This window comes from Microcebus murinus, chromosome 1 (assembly GCF_040939455.1).
Source record: "Microcebus murinus isolate Inina chromosome 1, M.murinus_Inina_mat1.0, whole genome shotgun sequence".
Classification (NCBI taxonomy): Eukaryota; Metazoa; Chordata; class Mammalia; order Primates; family Cheirogaleidae; genus Microcebus; species Microcebus murinus.
Window position 1 is genome coordinate 57,147,619 of NC_134104.1, and position 25,445 is coordinate 57,173,063.

At 42.0% G+C, this 25,445-nt stretch overlaps 2 protein-coding genes across 5 annotated transcripts in view; one reads left to right on the forward strand and one right to left on the reverse strand.

Moving 5' to 3' along the window:
* The first annotated feature begins 104 nt into the window (after positions 1-104).
* On the forward strand, positions 105-15,880 carry ZDHHC23 (zDHHC palmitoyltransferase 23). 2 transcript variants are annotated; one of them, XM_012787551.3, is made up of 5 exons: positions 105-579; positions 1,204-1,373; positions 6,557-7,267; positions 8,914-9,081; positions 11,217-15,880. In XM_012787551.3, exons 2-5 carry the CDS (start codon positions 1,213-1,215, stop codon positions 11,482-11,484), a joined length of 1,308 nt encoding a protein of 435 aa, XP_012643005.1. In that variant the 5' UTR covers positions 105-579; positions 1,204-1,212; the 3' UTR covers positions 11,485-15,880. The 2 variants fall into 2 exon arrangements, with proteins under 2 accessions (XP_012643005.1, XP_075857668.1); XM_076001553.1 differs by having other exon boundaries at positions 8,923-9,081.
* Positions 15,881-17,407: 1,527 nt separating this feature from the next.
* The window catches only part of CCDC191 (coiled-coil domain containing 191), an 85,678-nt gene continuing 77,640 nt past the window's right edge, over positions 17,408-25,445 (reverse strand). For all 3 annotated transcript variants that reach the window (XM_012787557.3, XM_012787554.3, XM_012787556.3), the window contains one exon: positions 17,408-18,576. In XM_012787557.3, the coding sequence (XP_012643011.2) occupies positions 18,423-18,576 (154 nt within the window). In that variant the 3' untranslated portion in view covers positions 17,408-18,422. The remainder of the gene's footprint in view (positions 18,577-25,445) is intronic.

Here is a 25,445-nt window from a genome sequence, read left to right on the forward strand (position 1 = left end):
CCGTGCTTCCGTCTCCGCACTTCGCCGGCACCCGCGGGCTCAGGAGGCCGCCACGCGGACGCGCCGCCCCCAGGCACGGGCGGGGGCCGGGCCACCTCCTCCAGGGCGGGGCCGGACGGAGGTGCGCAGCCCGCCCCGTGCTCCCACCTCCCGGACCGGCTCCCGGTCCCGTCCTTGTGGCCTCCCGGCTCCAGGGCCGCGGGCCGGGGGAGGGGCCTGCCCGCGGGCTCCGCGGGGTGCGGGCGGCGCACGTGCGGGCGGGCGGGGATCCCCGGCGCCGGGGGCCGGGCACCCGGAAGCGCGCGTGGACCCGCCGCTCCGCGCCCGGCGGGCCGGGGGCCGGCGAGACGCCGCGGGGAGGCGGGCGTGCAGCGCGGGTCGCGGCGGGCTGTGGTCACAGGTGGGCGGCTGTGGCGAGGGCGCGGCCGAGCGGAGCCGGGGTCCCGGAGACCGCAGCCGTTACACCCGGAGCCCCGCCGAGCGGAGCTCCGAGACGCGTCCGCGCCCCTGAAGGAGCCAACCCTTCTCCGCCCCGCCTCCGCCTCTTCGGCTGCGGCTGCACCTCTGGCCGGAGGGCAGGTAACTTCCCTCCCAAGGTCATTCTCCTGGCGGGGCGGTGCTCGAGGCCCGCCCACGTCCTCGCGATTGGCAGGGGCGGCTGAGGCGCGCCCCGCGCGGGGCTAGGCTGGACGACAGCCCCGAGCGCTGCCCGGGAGCCTGTTGGCATTCCCCGAGCCGGGTCCCCGGCCCCAGCAGCCGAGTGAGTCCGCGGTGCCAGCGGGCATACGCCGCGCCTCTGCCCAGCGCCCAGGGTGAGTTTCCACCAGCGCCCAGGCTTGGGCGGGACCGCTCGGCTCTCCGCAGCTCGCACCCGCAGGTGAGCGCCACCGCCCGCGCCCCGGCTGTCCTGGGTGCGTGGTCGGCTGTCGCCATGGGAACGGTTGGCGCCCAGACGGCGCCTACCCTGGAGAGGAAGGGACGGTGAAGGCAGCTCGGAGCCCCAAGAGCCGTGGAGCCCCCTGCCTGGCCAAGCGGAGCCACAAAAGCCTGTGAAAACGGGACCCCCTCCCCCTCTTTCTTCTCATTTTTGATTGCTCTGGCGTTGGCGGTTAATCAGAGAGAGGCGTGGATGTGTTTACAAGACGTAAGTTGTGTTCTTTCCACCTTTACCTTCTGAGGGCTTCTTACGCCTCATGGTGACAGGTGCAAATCATGACACAGAAGGGCAGCATGAAGCCAGTGAAGAATAAGAAAACTGAAGAACCTGAGTTGGAGCCCCTGTGCTGCTGCGAGTACATAGATCGGAATGGGGAAAAGAACCACCTGGCTGCTGCTTTGTGTGATTGCCAAGATCTGGACGAAGGGTGTGATAGGTAAGAACAGAGCGCTTCCTGCTGCTGCCCCACCTTCCCTTCCTTCCGAGAACTGCCGTGTATACTTTAAGCTCAGCCACCAGAATGCTAGAATTTGCCCTTGATTCTATTTCCAAGCATCTAGAGTGAGAGTTGGCTTTTGTATGAAGTGTGAGGATTTTATAAAGATGAATTACGCAGTAGTGCACAGCCGTCACTGTCCGTCCAGCTCAGTTTACTAGGAGATTATCATTTCTCATTAAAGAGAGGTGACAGAGAGAATAGGCAGATAAAAGGATAGTCTGCAAGTTGGTATTAAAAAAAAAAAAAAAAAAACAAAGGCAAGCCAGTAGAATCTGTAAGTTTAAAACGAATACATAGTTCCAGAAAGTTCCTGCATTCTCAGTGGTCTCAGCATTTAGAGACTGACTACTTGGGACTGAGTTGCCCCTTGCCACAAAGGGCTTTGGGGATTGAAAGATCATTTTCCTGCTGTTGGTACTGGTCTCCCCCCTTGTTTCTGGGGAGGAACTCCAGCCAGCAGGCGTGTATCTCCCTGGATTGACTGTTTTCAGTGTGAGCAGAAACACTGTCTTGATGGTTCATATTATATTAATATTTGACTTTTATTTTCACCACGATCCCCAGTGATGGAAATCACTATGTGAAAAGATAATTTTGTGCCAAACAGTAATAACCTGGTTTTTATCCATTTTATACATAATTACATATTTAAGAATTATTGTCATCTGGAAGGCATAATGTGAGGAGAATAGGGATATTGGAAACTTGCTCTCCTGTTAATAATTACTTCTGACTTTTTAACAAAAGTCATTGCAACTGCTTATCGCTGACTTAGCATTTGGTTTATTAGTATAGCCATAAAAAGCATCCCCTGAGGACCCCTGCAGTCTAGTACCAACCTTGACTCCTAAAGACCCCATCACCTCTTTGTAATTCTTCCTTGATGCCATCTCCTGTATAGTATTTTTTATAGGTGTCTTTAAATATAGGTACTTGAGATTTAGTCTAAAATGTGTACTGAGAAAATGGAACACTTTGCACTAAATGGAGAAATGATGCTGTTTCCATAACCACCATCACTCAAGACTGCAGCTCTTCCATTAACCTTGCTAACTCTTCCTCCCTCCTAGCCCTGGGCTGTCCCCTGAGTCCTCTGCTCTCTCTATTTCCTTCTCTTCTGGAGGTAGTGTCCAGTGCTTCCACTGTTCCTGCTGCTCTGTATCACTCCCATATAGTTATCTCCGGCTCACTTCTATGTTCTAGTCCTACTTTTTAAAATCATCTGTCTAAAATCAAAGTTATCTTTCCTTAAACTCTACCTTTCTTTGATAGCTTGTCTTTAGTTCATTCAGGCTGCTATAATAAAATACCTTAGACTGGGTATCTTTTTTCTTTTTTTTTCTTTGGAGACAGTCTCACTCTGTTGCCCAGGCTAGAATGCCATGGCGTCCGGCTAGCTCACAGCAACCTCAAACTCCTGGGCTCAGGTGATCCTCCTGTCTCAGCCTCCCAAGTAGCTGGGACTACAGGCATGTGCCTCCATGCCCGGCTAATTTATATATATATATATATATATAATTTTTTTTTTTAGTTGTCCAACTAATTTCTTTCTATTTTTTTAGTAGAGGCAGGGTCTCGTTCTTGCTCAGCTGGTCTCGAACTCCTGAGCTCAAATGATCCTCCTGCCTTGGCCTCCCAGAGTGCTAGGATTACAGGTGTGAGCCACCACGCCCAGCCTGGGTATCTTATAAACAATATAAATTTATTGCTCACAGTTGCAGAGGCTGAGAAACTCAAGATCAAGGTGCTGGCAGATTTATTGTTTGGTGGGACCTGCCTCATAGATGGTGCCTTCTTGTGTCCTTACATGGCGGCAGGGGTGAACAAGGTCCTTCGGTCCTCTTTTATAACAGTACTGATACAGTTTCAATGTTTGTCCCCTCCAAATCTCACTTTGAAATTTGATCCGCAGTGTTGGAGGTGGGGCCAGGTGTGTAGGTCATGGGGGCAGATCCCTCATGAATGGTCTGGTGTCCTCCTCTCTGTTAGTTCACTGGAGACCTGGTTGTTTAAAGAGTGTGGCACCTCTCCCCTCTCTCTCTTGCTCCTCTCACCGTGTGATACCCCTGCTCCCCCTTGGCCTTCTGTCTTGATTGGAAGCTCCCTGAAACCCTTACCAGAAGCAGATGCTAGCGCCATGCTTTTTGTACTGTAGAATCATGAGCCAAATAAACCTCTTTACAAATTACCCAATCTCAGGTATTTCTTTATAGCAAGGCAAACAGACTAACATAGGTACTAATCATATCCATGAGAACTCCACTTTCATGATTTAATCATCTCCTAAAGACCCCATTGGGAATTAGGTTTCAACTTATGAATCTTGGGGGAGACACATATTCAGACCATAGCATTCCACCCTCGCTCCCCAAAATTCATGTCCTTCTCATATGCAAAATACATTCATTCCATACCAATAGCCCTAAAAGTCTTAACTCATTCTGGCATCAGCTCAAATGTCTAATGTTCAGAATCTAGTCTGAATATTATCATCTAAATCAGATATGGGTGGGACTCAAGGTATGATTCACCCTGAGGCATATTCTCCTACAACTGTGAGCCTGTGAAATCAAACAAGGTATGTGCTTCCAAAATGTAATGGTGGGACATACATAGAATAGACATTCCCATTCCAAAAGGGAGCAACAGCAAAGAAGAAAGGAGTGACAGGTCCCAACCCTACAGGCAAACAACATTAAATCTTAAAGGCTTGAAAATAATCTTTTACTTGATGGTCCTGCCTTCTGGACATACTGGGATGGAGGTTGAGCCCCCAAGGCTCCAGGTGTCCTCACCTCCACAGTTTTTCTGGGTACAGCCGATGCTGCAGTTCTCCCAGACTGGAGTTGCACACTGGTGGCTTTACCAGTCTAGGGTCTTAGGAGCGACCCTGCCCCCACAGCTCCACTAGGCATTGCCTCAGTGGGGGCTCTCTGTAGTGGCCCTGTACAAATGGCTCCACTGGGCAGTGCCCTAGTGGGGGCTCTGTGTGGTTGGCAGTTCTCTGCCTCAGTCCTGAGGCACTCTAGGCATCCTTTGAAATCTAGGTGGAGGTGGCCATGCCTCTACAGCTCTTGCACTCTGTGTGTCTGCAGAGTTGGCACCATATGGATGCTCCCTTTCAGAGAGGTGGCCACTGTGGCCTATACTCTACCTGGGTCCACTGGAGCCACACCTGGAGCTGCCATGGAGCACTGCAGCAGAGTGTAGGGGACAGGGACTTGAGGTGTGCTAAGCAACAAGCCCTGAAGTCCCATGGGTTTGCTTAGCCATTCCTATGAAACCATTCTCCCCAAGGCTTTGGCACTCCGGGCTTGTGATTGGAATGGTAGCCCCAACAAGCTCCCAAATGCTTCAGGATCATTCTTCCATTCTCTTGATGAATAGCATGGGGCTGATCCTTGCTGATCTCCTTAGCCACAGCCTTGCTGTTCTCTCCCAAACACACTTTCTTATTTGTTACTACATAGGCCAAGAAGGCTGAAAATTTTCTGCTTCCCTTTTGATTATAAATTCTGTCTTTAAATCATTTGTTTCTTCTTGAATTTTACTATAAGCATTCTAGAGAAACCATGCAGCACCCTGCAATACTTTGCTTAGAGATTTATTCTGGCACTTACTAAGTTTTATGGCTCTTGAGTTCTACCTTACATGAAACACTAGGACACAAACACAATCGCACCTAGTTCCTTGCCACGTTAAAACAAGGATGGCCTTTCCTCCAGTTTCTAATAACATGGTCCTCATTTCCATCTGTGATCTCATCGGAATGGCCTTTACTCTTTGTATTTCTACCAATGTTCTGCTGATGACTTCTCAGGTAATCTCTGAGTTTGAGGCTTTCTTTCTACAGACCCTCCTCTTCTTCTGAGCCCTTACCAGAATCACCCTTTATGGCTTAGTCACAATGGTATAGGTTTTTCCCCAGCTTATACTTCAAAACTCTTAGCCCTTCCCCATTACCCAGTTCTAGAGCTGCTTCCACATTTTTAGATATTTGTCATAGTAACACCCCACTTCTCAGTATCAATTTCTTAGTCCATTTGGGTTGCTATAACAAAATATCTTAGGCTGGGTAATTTATAAACAACAGAAATTTATTGCTTGTGGTTCTGGGGCCTGGAGCATCCAAGATCAGGGCACCCGCAGATTCATTGTCTGGTGAGGGCTCGCTTCCTGCTTCCTAGATGGCACTTTCCTCATATGGTGGAAGGGCTGAACAAGTTTCCTCGGGCCTCTTTTGTAAAGGCACTAATCCCATTTATGAGGGCTCTGCCCACATGACCTAATCGCCTGCTAAAGGCCCTACCTCTTTAATACTATTGCCATGAGGATTAGGTTTCAATAAGAATTTTGGGAGGACACAAACATTTAGAACATCACATAGCCCAAGTGTCCAAAAAAAGTCAACAGTACCATTGTGTTCACCTATCTCAGTCATTTGGCTCATACTGTTACTAGTTTGATTTTCATTCTTCTCTATGCAGACCCCTAGCCCTGATAGACTCTTTTTTTCCTGGGCCCACGCCAGGTTTTGTGCCGCACAATTTCCTTCCACTGGAAAGCCGCCCTCCCTCCCTCTCCATCCATACAGATGCTAGCTGGCCAGCAAGGTCGAGCACAGGTCCCACCTTTTCCACAAAGAACCCTCTGATGATTCCTCTCAGAAGTATTGGCTCTCTCCTCTGAGCACACCTTGTAATGTTTGATCATAGGAGTTTATTGCTTGTTGCTGCTTTGTCACTTAACTAATATTTCTTGAATTCCCATGTTGTCTTCACAACTAGATTGTGAATTTTTTTGAGATTCTTAGGACTGTATAGGTCATAAGGTCTGAACATTACTTGTATGGAGTATAGGTACATACCTATGTGTTTGTTTAGTAGAGAATAATTTATTTAGTGGAGACTGTAAAATTTGTAATGTCTTCTCATACCTATTAAAAAAATGACATGTGAATCTGTAGTAGTAAGTAGTAGAATCTTTGGTAGTAAGGAAGTAAAACACTTGGCCTTTGGTCTCTTTTATCGTTTATCCTGCTGTTTGGCATTCAGTGTTCTGTGGTTTTTAATTCAACAAACCCATACAAAGTCCCTTCTCTTTGTGCTCTTTCCGAATAGATGGATTACATGTAAATCTGTGCGGCCAGAGACTTGCGAAAGAATCATGGATACAATTTCTGATCGCCTCCGAATTCCTTGGCTTCGGGGAGCCAAAAAAGTTAACATCAGCATCATTCCTCCTCTCGTCCTCCTGCCTGTCTTCCTTCACGTGGCTTCCTGGCATTTCCTCCTGGGGGTGGTGGTTTTGACCTCCCTTCCTGTGCTGGCACTGTGGTACTACTACCTCACTCACAGAAGGAAAGAACAGACTCTGTTTTTCCTGAGCCTTGGCCTGTTCTCACTGGGCTACATGTACTATGTGTTCCTGCAGGAAGTGGTCCCCAAGGGGCGCGTGGGGCCCATTCGGCTGGCTGTTCTCACCTGTGGGTTATTTCTGATACTCTTAGCCTTGTACAGAGCCAAGAAGAATCCAGGCTACCTCAGCAATCCAGCAAGCAGTGACAGATCCCTAAGTGGCAGCCACATGGAATGCCTGAACAGAAAGGGGCACGAGAAGACCAAAGGGTTCCCTGGAGCAGACATATCAGGAAACCTCAACAATCGCATGCTGAAGGATGACCTTAAGGGCTCTTCCAGGATGTCGGCTGGAAGTCCCACCAAGGCGAAGGAGGACTGGTGTGCCAAGTGCCAGCTGGTGCGACCAGCCCGGGCATGGCATTGCCGGATCTGTGGCATCTGTGTGAGGAGAATGGATCATCACTGTGTCTGGTATGTTGGAAAAATTTGGAGCCTTCAAAAGTGTAAATTCATGTTAAACTCTAGCCATATTTGATCCTCCTTTATGCTATGCTAGGATTTCTGTGCTTCCCAGCTTTACACCTTGTAGATATTTGTGGGCTGCTATGATGTTCCCACTTAGTCATCAGTTTTTCGAGTTTCACAAATTTAGTTTCTTCAGTCATTTCCTGAAGAAGAATAGCAGAAAAGTTGTGGGGTTTTTTTGTAATTTTCTTTTGAATTGCGCTTCATTTATCTTTTCTTTTCTAATAGAAGTATCTATAGTTGAATGATTTTTTTAAAAAAGAATTTATCAGAATCAGTAGAGGTATATTTCCCTGGGCTATTCCTTTTGAACATAGAGTTCAAAAAAACATACCCTTATTTTTAGGTGACTGTTTTGTCTTTTTGCTATACGTCCTTTTTTTTTTTTTTTGAGACAGAGTCTCGTTTTGTTGCCCAGGCTAGAGTGAGTGCCATGGTGTCAGCCTAGGTCACAGTACCTCAAACTCCTGGGCTCAAGCAATCCTTCTGCCTCAGCCTCCCGAGTAGCTGGTACTACAGGCATGCGCCACCATGCCCAGCTAATATTTTCTCTATATATTAGTTGTCCAATTAATTTTTTTTTATTTACAGTAGAGACAGGGTCTCGCTCTTGCTCAGGCTGGTTTCAAACTCTTGACCTCGAGCAATCCTCCTGCCTCGGCCTTCCAGAGTACTAGGATTACAGGCATGAGCCACCACACCCGGCCTTGCCATACATCCTTAATCATTTTTTTTTTTTATGCTACCAGTGACTTCCACTTAACATTATCGAATAGAGACCCTACTAGATAAACTCTCTCTTTGGTTATTTGCAGCGAGATGGGCTGCTTTCATACTTTCCATCTATCCAGTGACAAACAGATAAGGCCCACAAGATGCCAAGTGCAATGTTTAAAGATAATGTTGCAGGTTTACTGAGGAAATCTAAACTAAAGGGAGCGTAATTAATTCGGATGTGAATGCAGTCTCTAAGTAGCATGTTTGTAAGTTATTGCTCCAGGCAGTTGTGGTCAATTAATCATGCCTTTCCTGTCTAGGATTCTGCTCATGTAGCATATGTCCCCTCAGAAGGGGACACAGGAGAGGTAAGTGTGCAGGAAGGGGGCTGAGAGGGCATCAGAGTGGACTTCAAGTGCATGGCTCAAGTACAGGGATGGCTTTTTTCTGGGACTTTAGAAGTAAACAGATGCTTTCATTTTTAGGTATTCCACTTCTGTGTCTTCATCATTTATTTGTGTGTGTGTGTGTGTGTGTGTGTGTGTGTGTGTGTGTGTGTGTGTGTATGTGTGGTGTGCTGCGGGGGAGCAGTTATTTACAGATGCTGGTTTGCAGAAGTCCTAAAAACCTCACCTAGCAGCGGATCTCCCCTGCCTACCTCAGCGTCCCTGTGTGCAGAAGGCAGGAGAGACTGCCTGTACCAGCAAATCCCTCTGTGGACAAGTGTTTAACTCCTTAAAATTGAAAAATAAGAGAACTTGCTTTTTAATAAGTGAAATTCACACTGTCCCTCTTTTAAAAGCTTTCTTATTTGGGTTATATAGAGAACTTTTAAAAACATGTTTGCTTTTTTTTCTCCTCTGTGCTGTTTTGAGGATAAATAGCTGCGTTGGAGAATCCAATCATCAAGCATTTATACTTGCCCTTTTGATCTTCTTGCTCACCTCGGTGTATGGGATCATGCTGACCTTGGACACCATTTGTAGAGATAGAAGTGTCTTCACAGCTCTCTTCTATTGTCCTGGAGTTTATGCAAATTATAGGTAAGTTGCAGATACAGCGTAGAGACCCATGGAAGAAGTCATGGATGTTGCCTTTAGCAGGGCCTGTTACAGGCAGTGGGGATGATGGGCGTTCCTGAAATTGCCAACAAAATTGTGCGGTGGTTCTATGTGTTTCTCTAAGGTGATGTCAAAAGGATTGTTGACCCTTAAAACATGAAGAGCCAGGCCAGGCGTGGTGGCTCCCACCTGTAATCCTAGCACTCTGGGAGGCCGAGGCGGGTGGATTGCTCAAGGTTAGGAGTTCGAAACCAGCCTGAGCAAGAGTGAGATCCCATCTCTACTATAAATAAAAAGAAATTAATTGGCAAACTAATATATATAGAAAAAATTAGCTGGGCATGGTGGCACATGCCTGTAGTCCCAGCTACTTGGGAGGCTGAGGCAGTAGGATTGCTTGAGCCCAGGAGTTTGAGGTTGCTGTGAGCTAGGCTGACGCCATGGCACTCACTCTAGCCTGGGCAACAAAGTGAGACTCTGTCTCAAAAAAAAAAAAAAACAAAACAAAACATGAAGAGCCAGAAGTCTACCAGTAGAACCAGGCTTTAATTAGGGACTTCCAGGATTGTAACCACTCACATATGCCTAACGTAGCAATAGTAAAACTAAAACAATAACTAGCAGTTCCAAGTGTGTATGGAGTCTATTTTGTCATAAATATCAAGAATCTCCTCTCACGTCATTGCTGCTTTCTGGTGCTTTTTAGCCCAATCTTCATTTACTACTTATGACCCTTTTAAGGAGCACTCACCATCTCTGTAACCTTTCTTTTCTTTCTAATCTCCTCTTGGTTTTTCCTGTTCTACTTTTTTTTTTTTTTTTAAATCACCACTCATGATTACTGTGGTATGTAGGTCAGAATTTCCTTAGGTATTGTTAGGTCGGGATCCAGTTATATGTTGTGAAGATTCACAAGCTATGGCACAAGACACCTCCCCTGAATGCCAGGAAGCCCTCTGCCTGTGTTCTTTTCCTTTCCTACACCGTTTTCCTCTGACAGAGCTCTGTGGTTTGATCCTTGTCTTTCTTCTCACTCTTCGTTCTCAGAACAATCCCTGCTTCCTCTAGACAGTACCCCTGTGCGGGCATTTGTTTTTATTAGCCTGTGGACAGATCTCCCATTGCCATTTTAGTTCTAGACGTTTGTGGGCATTATTAGAATAGATTGGTCCTCTTCCTCTGGGTAAGTTTCATTCCTCGCTGTGTGGCACATCTGACTAGGTTGTGAAATTCCTCGCTAACACCATGGATATGAGGAACATCCTAAAGCAGAGCAAGTCGCTACCCTCAGCAGGTGACTTCAGTGACCGAGGAACCCAGTCCTGCCATTGGTTCTCACCCCACTCTGCAGGGCATTCATGTCGCCTCATCTCTATGGTGAGGTCCTTGAATTTAATCATCTCCATGGCCCTTCAGCTTTCTGGACAAAGATTCTGAATGAGTTTATTTCCCACCAGCTCTTAAGTTGCGATTGTTTGAATGGCAATAACCAAATGGCAGGCCCTAATGGGCAGCCCCTCCTCACAGTCTTATTAATGAGCCTGAAAGCAGCTGTCTTGCCCTATGTGATACTCTGGCTTTGGGAAGCCAAATTTGGAATGTTATGGTGTTCCTACATCTCTTATAAGTGAGCAAAGAGCTACTAACCTTGACAGTTGTCTTCTTTGTGTTCCACAGCATTTGATTGAAAACAGTGGATATTAATAACTTTAGCACTGTTCCTGGTGCCCACCTGCAGCCTCCTTGAGGACATTTATAGCAATCTTGTGGTGCCTTTGTTTTCTCATGCATTAGTTACAATTTAGGAATTACTCAACAAACAAAACCATTGTGTCAGGCACTCTGCTGGTTGTATGGAGCATACAAAATGCAAAGAAACAGTTCTTGCTATTCTGGTATAATATACTAGAAAAAGAGACACCAATAATTTAGAAGAAAATAGAATATGTTAATTCTCCTAAGTTGGGTTATTGGCATTCTTGAGTGTCTTCCATAGGGTTGGGGAAGGTGCCAAAGTCCTTAGTAATAAGTAAAAAAAAAGTGTAAAACGTTAGCATGATGATAGGTTTCTCCATGTGACAAAAACAGCAGCCTGACTGGCCTTTCCTCCATCTTAGCTCGGCCCTGTCCTTCACCTGCGTGTGGTACTCAGTGATCATCACAGCGGGTATGGCCTACATCTTCCTGATCCAGCTGATAAACATCAGCTACAACGTGACCGAGAGGGAAGTCCAGCAGGCCCTTCGACAGAAGACCGGGCGCCGGCTCCTCTGTGGGCTCATCGTGGACACAGGCCAGTACAATCGGGGTTTCCTGCGGAACTGGCACCAGTTCTCCACCCTGGGGACACGTGCATTCCACCACCCTGCCGAGGACATAGTCTGAAGTGCCTTCTGTAGGGCTCGCCGAGGAGTGATGGCTCCTCCTTCCGTCTCTCTTTCATTTTACACTTCAGTGTCTACGCAGGATGTTCCTTTTACCCCAGTTTCTTAAAGGGATTATAGGGCCATGCTCAGGTTTAGAGACTGGACTGGGAAGAAGTTAATTTTTCTGACTTCACAACTTAAGAGATTTTTATATTGAAGCAGTAAAAGTGAGCCATTCCTTGCCAGTCACCTTATTGTCTCAATCACCGGAAGTTAAAAAGGATGTGGATTGCTAATGCACAAAATGATAGAAGCAATTCTCGTCCATTAGTTTGGGGGAAAGAGTTTTGGATTAGGATAGTTTCTAGTCCCTCTTTCAATTCTTAATAGCCATGTGACCCTTCGTTGAGTCACTTTCCCAAGTCTCAGGGTCATCTGTAAAGTGGGGTACTGATGCCTGCCCTGGCTACCTCACGGAGCTGTCATGAGGGTCATGTGAGGGAGGAGGGATGTGGAAAGCACTAAAAAATAACTAAAGCACCACGAGGTCTGAAGTATTATTAGGAAAATCCTAAGACTGAAGAAAAATGTAGGTCAGAATACTGAAGGCAATATTACTAGGGTAATCAGTTTTTAGCATATACTGTATTGTACAATTAAGAGAATTTCAATTTCTCCTTAAGTATTAGATATTAACTACTCAGAGGAGAAGATGGCCAAATGAATTCATGCTAGTCATCTGATCTTGAAAGGACAGTTGATAACAATTATAAAGATAATTATTGCTAGTGTAATGTACAGTGGTCATGAGTTTAGGTGATGAGTTCTTATATTTATTTTTGTATTTGTCTGTTTGGATTTCCTATAAATAACTCCACTAGGAATTAATGTTTTTTCCTCCTTTCCATGTTTTACCTGGTAAGGTGCTAGCACACTTGTGACGGTGGCTAGAAGGGGAGAACAGACACTCTCATGGGAATACTTTACTCTCTTTCCTGGGTAGGGAGGTTGATTAGTATTAAGGGCTTGCATTTTTTGTTCCTGTATTTCAAATGCTGCCACTTAACAGCACTCAATCACAAAAATCAGTCTTCTGGCATTCGCTTTATTCTGGCATGAACTTTCTGTGAGGAGTTGATTGACATCTTCCCACTTAACTTGCACATTACTTCTCATTCACCCTTCCGTAAATAAAAGTATCTCACTAGGAGAGAAAAAACAGGGTATATGAAATTTCCACTAATTAATGGATTACTATTCTTTCCTAGTTCTTCCTGAAATACCAAGTTGTTCTTTTAATCATATCTCAAAACTGAAGGTGTATAAAAGATTAGATATTTATAGAGAATGGGTCATTCATTCTGCTACAGAATTAAGATGAGAGAATTTCACATGGGGAAAATGCCCTCTTGAAATGTTGGGTCTTATACATGTACTGTCTTGCAGTCCCAAAGGTAATTCATGAGTCCTCATCCTTAAATTTGCCTTGGCCTATAGCTTAATATAGGGAAAATAATGCCAGCTTTTTCAGTCACTCTGTGCATTCTGCTTTAGCAAGAGATTTATAGATGTTAAGAGGAAATATTGCTGCTTCCTGCAATTCTACCCTCTGCAGCTAGCACCATCCCTAGTCTTGCCATTAATTAATTGGGGCTGTCCCTAAGATGGTCACCGAGTTTTTATTCAGGCTTGTTGTTGCTCTCTCCAGAGATGGATTGTTTAACAAATGATAGGCCTTGTATTCCACTGGGATGAGCCAATCAGCTAGCCTGGGGATGTTAGGAGACGCTGTGGTTTCTACAGTGATGGCCTCTCTCTGGTCCAGAATGGAATATTCATTTAGAATGAAAGTTGGATCTGAAATAACTAATTTCCTTCTGTACAGGTTTTAGGTAAGAGAGATAGTAATAATGTCAAGGACAGCACATGTGGGCAGAAATCAGTAGTTGTCGTCATGTCTCTTGAATGCTGGCTGCACAGCCAACTGAGATTGTCTAGCAATTGATATCATAATAAAAATTCATAGAAACATTTAGTATTTTAGTTTCCAGCCAAATCTTTAACAACAATCAAAATGTGATGTGATGCAGATGAGTAATTCAAAAAGACCAGAGTCATTTGGAAGAATTAGGAATTATCACCATCTTTATAAAAACTCACTCCTAATAGAGTTGAGGTAACTCAATTTTCCTCATTTGGGTAGGGACTCCTTATATATTATTCTGGTTTATTGTAATTAAGATGCTTGTTTTAAGTTCCTTGTGACTTATGATGGGCAGTTTACAGAAAAAAGTTCAAACTTGTCAAAAGATCAGTGATTTTACGTGGTAAAAGCCATTTGAATTTGTACCAAAAAGAGCAGCAAATGAGGGGCCAGCTAAGAGCAGTGTTTCTGTAGGCTCTGGGACATCCTTGCTTTATACTCTTAGACTCTTCAGCCTCTTTATGACCTGGAACTATTTGAGTGATTTTATTATAGGCCTTGGTTGTCTCCAGAGGGCAGAAGAATTTAATGTCTTTGAAAGGACAAGGCCTTTGCAAGTGACTCAATCCCAGAAAAACATTTGGTGAGGTGCAGTGGACAACTGCCCCACAAACCTGTAAACGAGCAATCTTGGCCAGAGGAGCAAGTCGTCCCCCAAATGTGATTCCAACAAGCAGGTCCCCTTCTCTCACCCTACATCCTCATGCTCTGTTAATAAACATATTGGATGTGGAGCTTAATAAATTACCTACTATATTCTCACCACTTACATTATTATCACACACTGTGAACTATTCCTGGGGGAGACAACTGGGCTCATTTGAAAGGTTCGTGGGAGAAATAGGTAAGGATCAGGGTTATATGAAAGGAGAAAATCCTTCACTATTTAAAATGTTTCTTATGATGCTCACAGAGTACTTTTGTGGTTCTAGCTGGGCCCTCTTGAAATGAACCGACCATTAACAACACCTCTTCGGTAGGTTACTCTGATGCTGCTCAAGTAAAGCCTTAAGTGTGTTTTGGGGACAATGTGCTGTTTGTTTTACTTCAGCGACACGTTTGTTTTTAGGATATTGTAAATCTTTGTTATCCAAGTAGCGTTTTCCTTGGTGAATGGAGTAATTGTTGTTTTCCACTGTACTATCTGCCTAAGCAGAAAGATTGCTTACGAACTTCTCTTATGCAATAGTTCTTGGTACTTCTAATATTTTTAGCAAGAGAAAATTTTCTATACCAGACTCTTCCACTGCCAGAAAACACAATGCCAATAAGATTCTACATAATATTGACCATCTGCTTAACAGACTATATTTCCTTTTAATAGGACATTAACTTTTTATTATAAAGCTCAACTAATATAAGCAAAAAAAAAAATGACATCTAGGAGCACAGTTTTAACCAGGATGTTTAAAAATTAATGTTTTGTGAGGTTTAAGGGTCTCTTTCAACGAGGGAAGTAGGTTTATACGACTTAACTTCATTTTAGCCATGTTTTGGTACCTGGCATTTTGAAAAGGAGAATTTTTTTAAACAAGCAACAGATGATGAGAGACACTTGCTCGAGGTACCTGTTTGGAATCTGGTTATCTCAGCAGCACCTTGACATGTGTGCCATTTTATCTTAAACACTGCAAAGGTCATACAGGGAGAATGAAAGCCATGCTAAACTTACTACTGGATACAATTCATCTGTTCCTGTAGATGTTTTCTGTGATTAATATAAACTTTTGCAGAATCAGCTAAGTGTAATCCTGTTGCTAATGGACTAGTGTCCACACTTCAGCTGGCACTGAGTGTTTCACTGTATTAGCAGCAGCAGGCAAAAGACTGACTGAATGGTTAGTGGAAACAAATTTCTTGGGGGCTGTGGCTGTGACTGAGTTGGGCTTGTGACTTACTGGAACTCAAGCCCTCCTGATGGCACCTTTCACCTCCAGAAATTCGTACTTAAAAGGCAAAGCTTTAAAACCAGAGCTAGTCTATTCTAGTTATTGATGCAGCTAAAATTCTGTATTTCTTCAGATGGAGCCACTGACAAAATACCATGTCTTAGAGCTCGCAAGCTCAACCTGTGGTGATCCTTTGGTCTGGGCAATTTGATGGTTCGAGTTGTTAGGGCTCTTGAGCCTTTTCATTTGATTACATTTCTGGGTCTGATGTTAGACTAAAGGAAACCCAGGAATATTTATTTAATATTTAATGTAACTGGCCCAGCCAACAGCATTAAAGTGGACTTCCAAAGCCAACCCTGGAGGCTGTGGGCTAAACATTTTGCACTGTTTTTATACTTGTATTCCTATCCTCTTACCGCCTCAGACTCAGACACAAGGCCTTTTAAATGGAGATTTTACAAATTACTGCCATTTATGTAAGATAATGTCCTGTGACCAAGTTGTTTAAATGGAAAATAAAGTGCTTTCTTTAAAGAAAATTGCTAGTGTTTCTTTGTGTGTCTTCTGAATTCTTTTTCCTTTAAGAAAACCGTGCATTAGATCTGTGCTGCCTCTTTGGCTGCCTGGATATCCCATCCTGTGGACCTGACCCTAGCCCTAAAATGTCATTTTCCTGGTGGTTATTTTTCCAGTTTTGCAGGTCAGATATACTGCTTATTCAGGCATTATGTTAGCAGTAACATTTTAAGTCACATCTGCATGATGGTCCAGCAAGAAACAACATGAAGGCCGGGCACGGTGGCTCATGCCTGTAAATCCTAGCACTCTGGGAAGCTGAGGCAGGCGGATTGCTCAAGGTCAGGAGTCCGAAACTAGCCAGAGCAAGAGTGAGACCCCCGTCTCTACTAAAAATAGAAAGAAATTAGCAGGACAACTAAAAATATACAGAAAATATTAGCCAGGCATGGTGGCACATGTCTGTAGTCCCACCTACTCGGGAGGCTGAGGCAGGAGGATCACTTGAGCCCAGGAGTTTGAGGTTGCTGTGAGCTAGGCTGACAGCACGGCACTCTAGCCTGGGCAACAAAGTGAGACTCTGTCTCAAAACAAACAAACAGGCTGGGCGCGGTGGCTCACGCCTGTAATCCTAGCTCTTGGGAGGCCGAGGCGGGCGGATTGCTCAAGGTCAGGAGTTCAAAACCAGCCTGAGCAAGAGCGAGACCCAGTCTCTACTATAAATAGAAAGAAATTAATTGGCCAACTGATATATATATAAAAAATTAGCCGGGCATGGTGGCGCATGCCTGTAGTCCCAGCTACCCGGGAGGCTGAGGCAGAAGGATCACTCGAGCCCAGGAGTTTGAGGTTGCTGTGAGCTAGGCTGACGCCACGGCACTCACTCTAGCCTGGGCAACAAAGCGAGACTCTGTCTCAAAAAAAAAAAACAAAAAAACAAACAAACAAACAAACAAACAAACAAAAAAGAAACAACATGAAAATTATTTTCCTTGTATCCCTTTTGGAGGTTCAGAATATGGGCTGCTAAAGACTCAATTTCTAGTTGATACTTGATGAGAGGCAAAAATAAGAGAAAGCTTAAGAAAGAAAACTTAAGTTTTATGGTTTTATTTAGGCCCCTGGCATGTATTTACTTAAGAAATTCACCCTTCACTACCTACATGCTTGGCATTGAAATCATATTGGCATTTGGCTCATTTGTGGATGCTAATATCTGCCAATATTCTGTAACTGTAATGTAGTTAAGTAAGTATAAACAGATAGTGATTTAGATGGAAAGAGATTAAGGGAAATTACTTTTATATTTTCTTTAGTGGCCATTAGTCTTAAAAACACTTGAATTTTTAGATGACAACTGTATAATCATGGTAAAGGAAAATGTGTGGGAAAGAGATATTATAGAAGAAATAAAGTTGAATTTGGATATTTTGTCTTATCTTAGTAAGTCACCACACATCTTCCATGAAAAAAGGATATAAATCATTCTGCAGTTAGAGTAGCTAGATTTCCCTTCTTGTAAGTATTAATAGAAGACAATAACAGGAAAATTCACTTGAAAAAAAACATAGAATTTTATTTTGCCAACTCAAATTTTCAACATACCAAATAATAGTAGTTACCTCAGGGCTACAAAGAACTTTCTCATTTTACTGTGTGCATTTATAGACTACTTGAATTTGTTATAATAAACATGTATTTTATAATGAAAATTTTTTTTCTAGCAGGTAATTATTAAAGATAATTCGCAGAAGAGCATTTCATCAGTCTTTATAGCACCTTAAAGATTAAAACATTCTTTGAATTCAAGATAGGTATCTCAATATCTAGATGGAACTGAGCAGAAGACTAGGAGACAAATTGAGTGCATTGACAGTTGCAGTTGGGAGTGTGGGAACAGATGTTTTAATGACTTGCTTTTATAGAGTTTGGAATTTCCTTCATGCTGATTGGGGTGCACAGAAGAGAAGTATCTTTGGTGCCCCAGTTTCTCTGAAACCAGAATAAGCTGCTTCCCTCTGTGTGGAATACCTTTTGGTCAAAAAGGACAGGGTCTGGTAGATACCTGTCACTGAGGCTAAGGCACCAGAGACTGATCACTCATGCTTCCTTCTGTAAGTATTCACTACTTTTTATTTCTATTAAAGTTACATTTATCAACAAGTCATGTTAAGCTATGAGGACACATTTTTCTTCCCAGGCTCAGGCAGGCAAACACTTGTCCTTTTTAAAGATTACTATGCTAAAAATATATAGGATACAGTTGAACAGTGGAGCTCTAGACTGTTCCTTTGGATGATCCCACTGTGATAAATGCTGTAGTGAATGACCAGCAATCCAGAAAAAAATCAAAGAAGGAAATAAAAATTCCCAAAATAATTCCTTTGATACAAGAACTATCTCATGGAAAATAAACCGGGTATATGTAGGTATGTATGTGGGTAGAGAAACATAAGCAAATTATGGACCAATAGATTCCCATCCTAGCACTGCACTAGTCTGCGTTCACTGGCACACCAAAGACTTATTTTACTCAGGGCCGATCATCTGATTGCTGACATATAACTAATAGATAATTCTGGGTGCCTGCACCTGGAAGTCTGGCAGAATCTCAGCTACCTTCCTACGGAGCTGCTCTCGTCGTTCTTCTTTTACTCTTTCCTCTTTCGTGAGTTTTGCAAACTTTTTCCATGTCCAAAATGTGATCCAGAGAATCCTCCTTTAGAATAAAGAAGAAAAGAAGGAAATAACCAAGGAAAAGTTGACTTTTCATCTGAAATACATTAAAAACTTTATAAAAATAATTCTTATGTGAATAAAACATTATGTAAAAGGTGTGGGAATCACAGTTGGGATTCAGACAATGAAATGCTATGAAGAACATAAAGCAACAAAAGGGGATGAGAGTAAGAAGTTATTTTTATTTTCTATTGAATGGTCAGGAAAACTCTGAGGAGGTGACATTTGAGCAGAGCACCCAGTGGCCTCTGATAACACAGGTTGTGAGATGATGCACTCCTCAGCTGATCTGATCACAGCCTATATGTTGTACCCAAGCAAGGGATCCCTCTTGCAGCCACAGGCCTTGGGGCAAAGCAAATTGCAGGCAGAATGTATCATCGTGATATGCATCAAGGCCCCAGTGCATAGAATTATTTAAAAAGCCTGGTGGTAACCTCACCACCACCAACAAAAAAGAACAAGTCTTGAATTTCAGTTGAGAAAAAATGCCATAATGTCACATTCTGGAAACATGGTCAGGAAGGGTCACATGTGGAAGCCAACTGTCTCTGTGGTCAAGGGAAGCATGCAGTGGCCTTTTAGGATTTATTAGGGCCCACAAAAGCTGAACCCAAGGGCCATCAAGGTAAGCCAGAGTAGTGTCTGTGGAGGGAGTGAGGATGGAGAACAGTTTCAGTACAGTGGGTGGGTGCAGTGGGGGAGGAAAGCACAGGGCACTTCCCGGTCTGGTACTGAGGAGTAGGAGTTTTTGAAAGAGATGTCTGAATTTTTGTCAGGCAAAGAAAAGGCTTTCTAGGAAAGGGCACATGCTGAGTAAAGGCAAAGAGGCAAGAATAGCATGATGTGTGTGTGTGTGTGTGTGGAATTACAAGTGGAGTTATGTCGCTAAAACAAAGTACTGACTAGTTAAGTTCATCTGTTTATAACTAAAGGTAGAGATGGGATTTGTTCTGGCCTCTTGATCATCTAATGAAGCCCTAGAATGCGTGTCAGTCTTTATTAATTTTATGGCTGTTGGTTGTTTCATGTTTTTGATAATGTTGGTTTTTGTTGGTTGAGGTACTACTTTTTAAAAAAAGTCCAGGAGTGGAACTACTTCATTGCTTTCCTCTTTTATCCATTCAGTCCACCTCTGACAACTTTCTGTGCTCTGCTGTACAGCCCACTCCCTACCCTGGACCCTGTCTCCCACTCTTCCCTGCTATTCATATCTTCTCTCTTCTGACTACACTCCAGTTTTCTGACTTCTACATTTTAACTTCTACTGTTCAACCCTAATTGAAATGCTCTGCCTTTTGGGGGAAGTCTTCCCTCATCATCCTTGCCTACATTTTTATTTCTTTGCTCTGAACTCCTAAAACACATGATTATGATCACTGGTTTGGCACTTATTTAGTCTATAGCTATCTCTTTTTAAGTAATTTATTTGTTATTGATATGTACATATTTTGGGGGTACATGTGATAATTTGATACATTCATATAATGTGTAAAGATCAAATTAGGGAAATTAGGATATTCATCACCTTAAGTATTTATCTTTATTCTAGGAACATTCAAATTATTCTCTTCTATTTTAAAATGTATAATAGATATTTGTGCTTAGCTTATTTCACTTAATGTAATGACCTCCAGTTCCATCCATGTTGCTGCAAATAACAGGATTTTATTCTTTTTTTGTTGTGTGTATATACTACATTTTGTTTATCCATTCATCCATTAATGGGTACCTTGGTTGATTCCATATTTTGGCTATGGTGAACAGTGCCACAATAAACATGGGAGTGTAGATATCACTTTGATACACTGATTTCCTTTCTTTTGGATATATACCTAGTAGTGGAATTGTTGGATCATATGGTACTTCTAATTTTAGTTTTTTTGGAGGAACTTCCGTAGTGTTTTCCACAATGAGTGCATCCTCACCAACAGTGTACGAGGATTCCCCTTTCTCCATACTCATCAGCATCTGCTATTCTCTTTTTGATAAAAACAACTTTAACTGGTGTGAAGTGGTATCTCACTGTGGTTTTGATTTCAATTTCTCTGATAATTAGTGATGTTGAGCATATTTTCATATATCTGTTGGCCATTTATGTCTTCTTTTGAGAAATGTCTATTCATTTTGCCCATTTTTAAAATTTGGATTATTTGGTGTTTGGCTATTGAGTTGTTTGAGCTCCTTATATATTTTGGTTATTAATCCCTTGTCAGATGGATGATTTGCAAATATTTACTCTCATTCTGTGGGTTGTCCCTTCACTTTGTTGTTTCCATTGCTGCAGAAGCCCTTTAGCTTGATGTAATCCCATTTGTCTATTTTGCTTTTGTTGCCCATGCTTTTTGAGATCTTCCACAAAAAAAATCTTTGACTAGACAGTGTCCTGGAAGGTGTCCCCAGTGTTTTCTTCTAGTAGTTTCATAGTTTCAGGTCTTAAAGTCTTTAATCTATTTTGATTTGGTTTTTGTATATGGTGAGATACAGAGTCTAATTTCATTCTTCTGCATATGCATATCCATTTTTGCCAGCACCAGTTATTGAGTAGACCGTGCTTTCCCCATTGCATGCCCTTAGTGCCTTTGTTGAAAATGAGTTGGCTATAAGTGTGTATCTGGATCCTCTATTCATTCCATTGGTCTATGAGTCTGTTGTTATGCCAATACCATGCTTACTTGATTACCAGAGCTTTGGTAGTATATTTTGAAGTCATGTAGTATCGTGCCTCTAGCTTTGTTTTTGTTTATTTGTTTTTTGTTTTGTTTTGTTTTGTTTTTTTGCTCGGGATTACTTTGGCTATTCACGGTCTTTTGTGGTTCCATATAAATTTTAGGATTATATTTTCTGTTTCTGTGAAGAATGTCATTGGTATTTTGATAAGGATTTCATTGAATCTGTAAATTGCTTTGGGTAGTATTACCATTTTAACAATATTCTTCCAGTCCATGAGCGTGAAATATCTTTCCATTTTTTTGTGTCCTCTTCAATTTCTTTAATCAATGTTTTATAGTTTTCCTTATATAGATCTTTCACTTCTTTGATTAAAATTTATTCCAGTGTATTTTATATTCTTGTGGCTATTATATAAATGGGACTGCTTTCTTTTTCTTTCTTTTTTTTTTTTTTTTGAGACAGAGTCTCGCTTTGTTGCCCAGGCTAGAGTGAGTGCCGTGGCGTCAGCCTAGCTTACAGCAACCTCAAACTCCTGGGCTCAAGTGATCCTCCTGCCTCAGCCTCCTGAGTAACTGGGACTACAGGCATGCGCCACCATGCCCGGCTAATTTTTTCTATATATATTAGTTGGCCAATTAATTTCTTTCTATTTATAGTAGAGACAAGGTCTCGCTCTTGCTCAGGCTGGTTTCGAACTCCTGACCTCGAGCAATCCGCCCACCTCGGCCTCCCAGAGTGCTAGGATTACAGGCGTGAGCCACTGGGACTGCCAGGACTGCTTTCTTGATTTCTTTTTCAGATTATTCTCTGTTGGCATCTATAAATGCTACTGATTTTTGTATGTTGATTTTGTATCCTGCAACTTTACTGAATTCCTTTATCAGTTCTAACATTTTTTTGGTGGAGTCTTTAGGTTTTCTAAATTTAAGATCATATCATCTGTGAACAAGGCTTAATTTGGCTTTTTCCTTTTTAAATTTGGATTCCTTTTTTTTTCTCTCTCTCTTGCCTAACTTCTCTGGGCAGGATTTCCAGTATTATGTTGAATAAAAGTGGTGAAAGTGGGCATTCTTGTCTTGCTCCAGCTCTTAAAGGAAAGGGTGTCAATTGTGCCCTGTTCACAATGATGTTCACTGTGGGTTTGTCATATGTGGCCTTTATTATTTTGAGGTGTGTTCTTTTTATACCCAGTTTGTTGAGGGTTATTATTGTGAAAGGATGTTGAATTTTGTTGACTGCTTTTTTGACATCTGTTAATAATATGGTTTTTGTTCTTGGCTCCATTAATGTAATGTATCATATTTATTGATTTGCATATGTTGAACTATTTTTGGATCCCTGGGATGAATCTCACTTGATTGTGGTGAATAATCTATACAATGTGTTGTTGAATTCGGTTTGTTGGTATTTTGTTGAGGGCTTTTGCACCTATGTTCCTCAGTGATATTTTCCTGTAGTTTTCTTTTTTTGTTGTGTCCTTGTGTCTGATTTTGGTATTAGGGTAATGCTGGCCTCATAGAATGAGTTTGGAAGTATTCCTTCCTTTTTAATTTCATCAATGTTTTTGAACATTTTAAGTAAATTTGGTGTTAGTTCTTCTTTAAATATTTGGTAGAATTCAGCAATAAAGTCATCAGGTCCTGGACTTTTCTTTGATGAAAGACTTTAGTTGTCACAGCTTTGCTCTCATTACTTGTTATTGGTTTGTTGGGGTTTTCTGTTTCTTCGTGATTCAATCCTGGTAGGCTATCTGGGTCCAGGAATTTATCCATTTCTTCTTGGTTTTCCAATTTGGTGGTATATAGTATTCACCATAATAGTCTCTAATGATTCTTTGTATTTTTTCTGTAGTCTCAGTTGTTATGTCTCCTTTTCATTTCTGATTTTAGGTTTTCTTTCTTTTTTCCTTAGATTTTGCTTATCTTTTAAAAAAACCAGCTTTTTGTTTCATGGATCTATATTTTTTTAGTCTAAATTTCATTTATTCCTACTCTGATCTTTATTATTAATATTTCTTTCCTTCTACTAATTTTGGGTTTAGTTTGTTCTTGCTTTTCTAGTTCCTTGAGGTACATCATTAGGTTGTTTATTTGAAGCCTTTCCTTTTTTTTTTTTTTTTTAAGACAAGGTCTCATGTCACACAGGCTGGAGTGCAGTGGCCTGATCTTATCTCTCTATAACCTCTATCTCCTGGGCTTAAGGCGTCCTCCAATCTCAGTCTCCTGAGTAACTGGGACTTACAGGCATGTGCCACCATGCCCATCTAATTTTTTGTAAAAGAAATGTTTATAGAGATGGGGGGGGTCTTGTTATGTTGCCCAGGGTGGTCTCAAACATTGGCCTCAAGAAATCCTCCCTCTTCAGCCTTCCAAAGTCCTAGGATTACAGGTGTGAACCACTGTGCCTGGCCTCAGCTTTTTTGATATAGGTGCTTATTCTATAAATTTCTGTTTTAGGGCTGCTTTTGCCACATCCCTAAGATTTTGGTATGTTGTATTTCCATTTTCATTTGTTGTAAGAAATTTTTAAATTTCTTTCTTAATTTCTTCATTGACCCATTGGTTGTTCAGGAACATGTTAATTTCCTTATGTTTGTATATTTTCTGAGATTTCTCTAGTTATTAGTAACTAGTTTTATTAGTAACATTTATTCATTGTGGTCAGAAAAGATACTAGATATGATTTCTACTTTTTGAAGTTGTTGAGACTTGTTTTGTGGACTCAGAGTCTGTTCTGGAGAATGTTCCGTGTGCTGATGAAAAAGGATGTGCATTCTGCATCACTTGGGTGAAATGTTCTGTCACTGTCAGACCTATTTTGTCTAGTGTGTGGTTTAACTCTGAGGTTTCTTTGTGGCCTGGATGATCCGTCCATTACTGAGAGTGGATGTTGAAGTCCCCCACGATTATTGTATTATAGTCTATCTCTCCCTTTAGATCTATTAAAGCTTGCTTTATATACTTGGGTGCTCTGGTGTTGGTATAGATATTTATAATTGTTATATACTCTTGCTGAACTGACCCCCTTATCATTATATAGTGACCTTCTTTTTTTTTTTTATAGTCTTTGACTTGTAGTCTATTTTACCTGTATAGCTATTCCTACTCTTTGGTTTCCACTTTCATGGAATATCTTTTTCCATCCCTTCTCTTTCAATCTATGTGTATCTTTATAGGTAAAGTATACTTCTTATAGGAAGTATATAGTTGGATCTTGTTTCTTTATCCATACAGCCACTTTGTATCTTTTAATTGGAGAATTAAAATTTAATTGGAGTCCATTTACATTCAGTGTTATTATTGATAAGTAAGGACTTATTACTGCCATTTTGTTGCTTATTTTCTGGTTATTTTGTAACTCTTCCTTTCCTCTTTTTTGTCTTCCTTTGTTGTTATTTTCTCTGGTAGTATGTTTTAATTGTTGCTTTTATTTATTTTTTGAGACAGAGTCTCACTCTGTTGCTTGGGCCAGAGTGCCGAGGCGTCAGCCTAGCTCACAGCAACCTCACACTCCTGGGCTCAAGTGATCCTCCTGCCTCAGCCTCCCAAGTAGCTGGGACTACAGGCATGCGCCACCATGCCCAGCTAATTTTTTCTATATATATTTTTAGTTGTCTGGCTAATTTCTTTCTATTTTTAGTAGAGATGGGGTCTTGCTCTTGCTCAGGCTGGTCTCCTGAGCTCAAAAAATCCACCCGCCTCAGCCTCCCAGAGTGCTAGGATTACAGGCATGAGCCACCGTGCCCAGCCTGTTGCTTTTATTTTTAATGTACTGTAGTTTGTGATTATCATGAAGCTTACAAAAATCATCTTATAGACATAAGTTATTTTAAAGAGGTGACAACTAATCTTAGATCACACACAAAAAAATAGAAACAGAGAAAACAAAAAAACCTTCTGTACTTTAACTTCATTCCCATACTTTTGACTTTTTGTTGTTTCAATTCACATTTTTATATTGACTATCTCTTAACAGATTGCTGTAGCTATTAGTGTTTTTGATAGATTTGTATTTGGGGTTTCATATTAGTATTATCAGTGAATTGCTCACCACTAATTACCATATTAGAATATTCTGGGTTTGTCCATGTACTTAATTTTACCAGTGGGCTCTATACCTTCATATATTTTGTTTGCATGTTAGCATTTCTTTTCTTTTAGATTGAAGAACTCACTT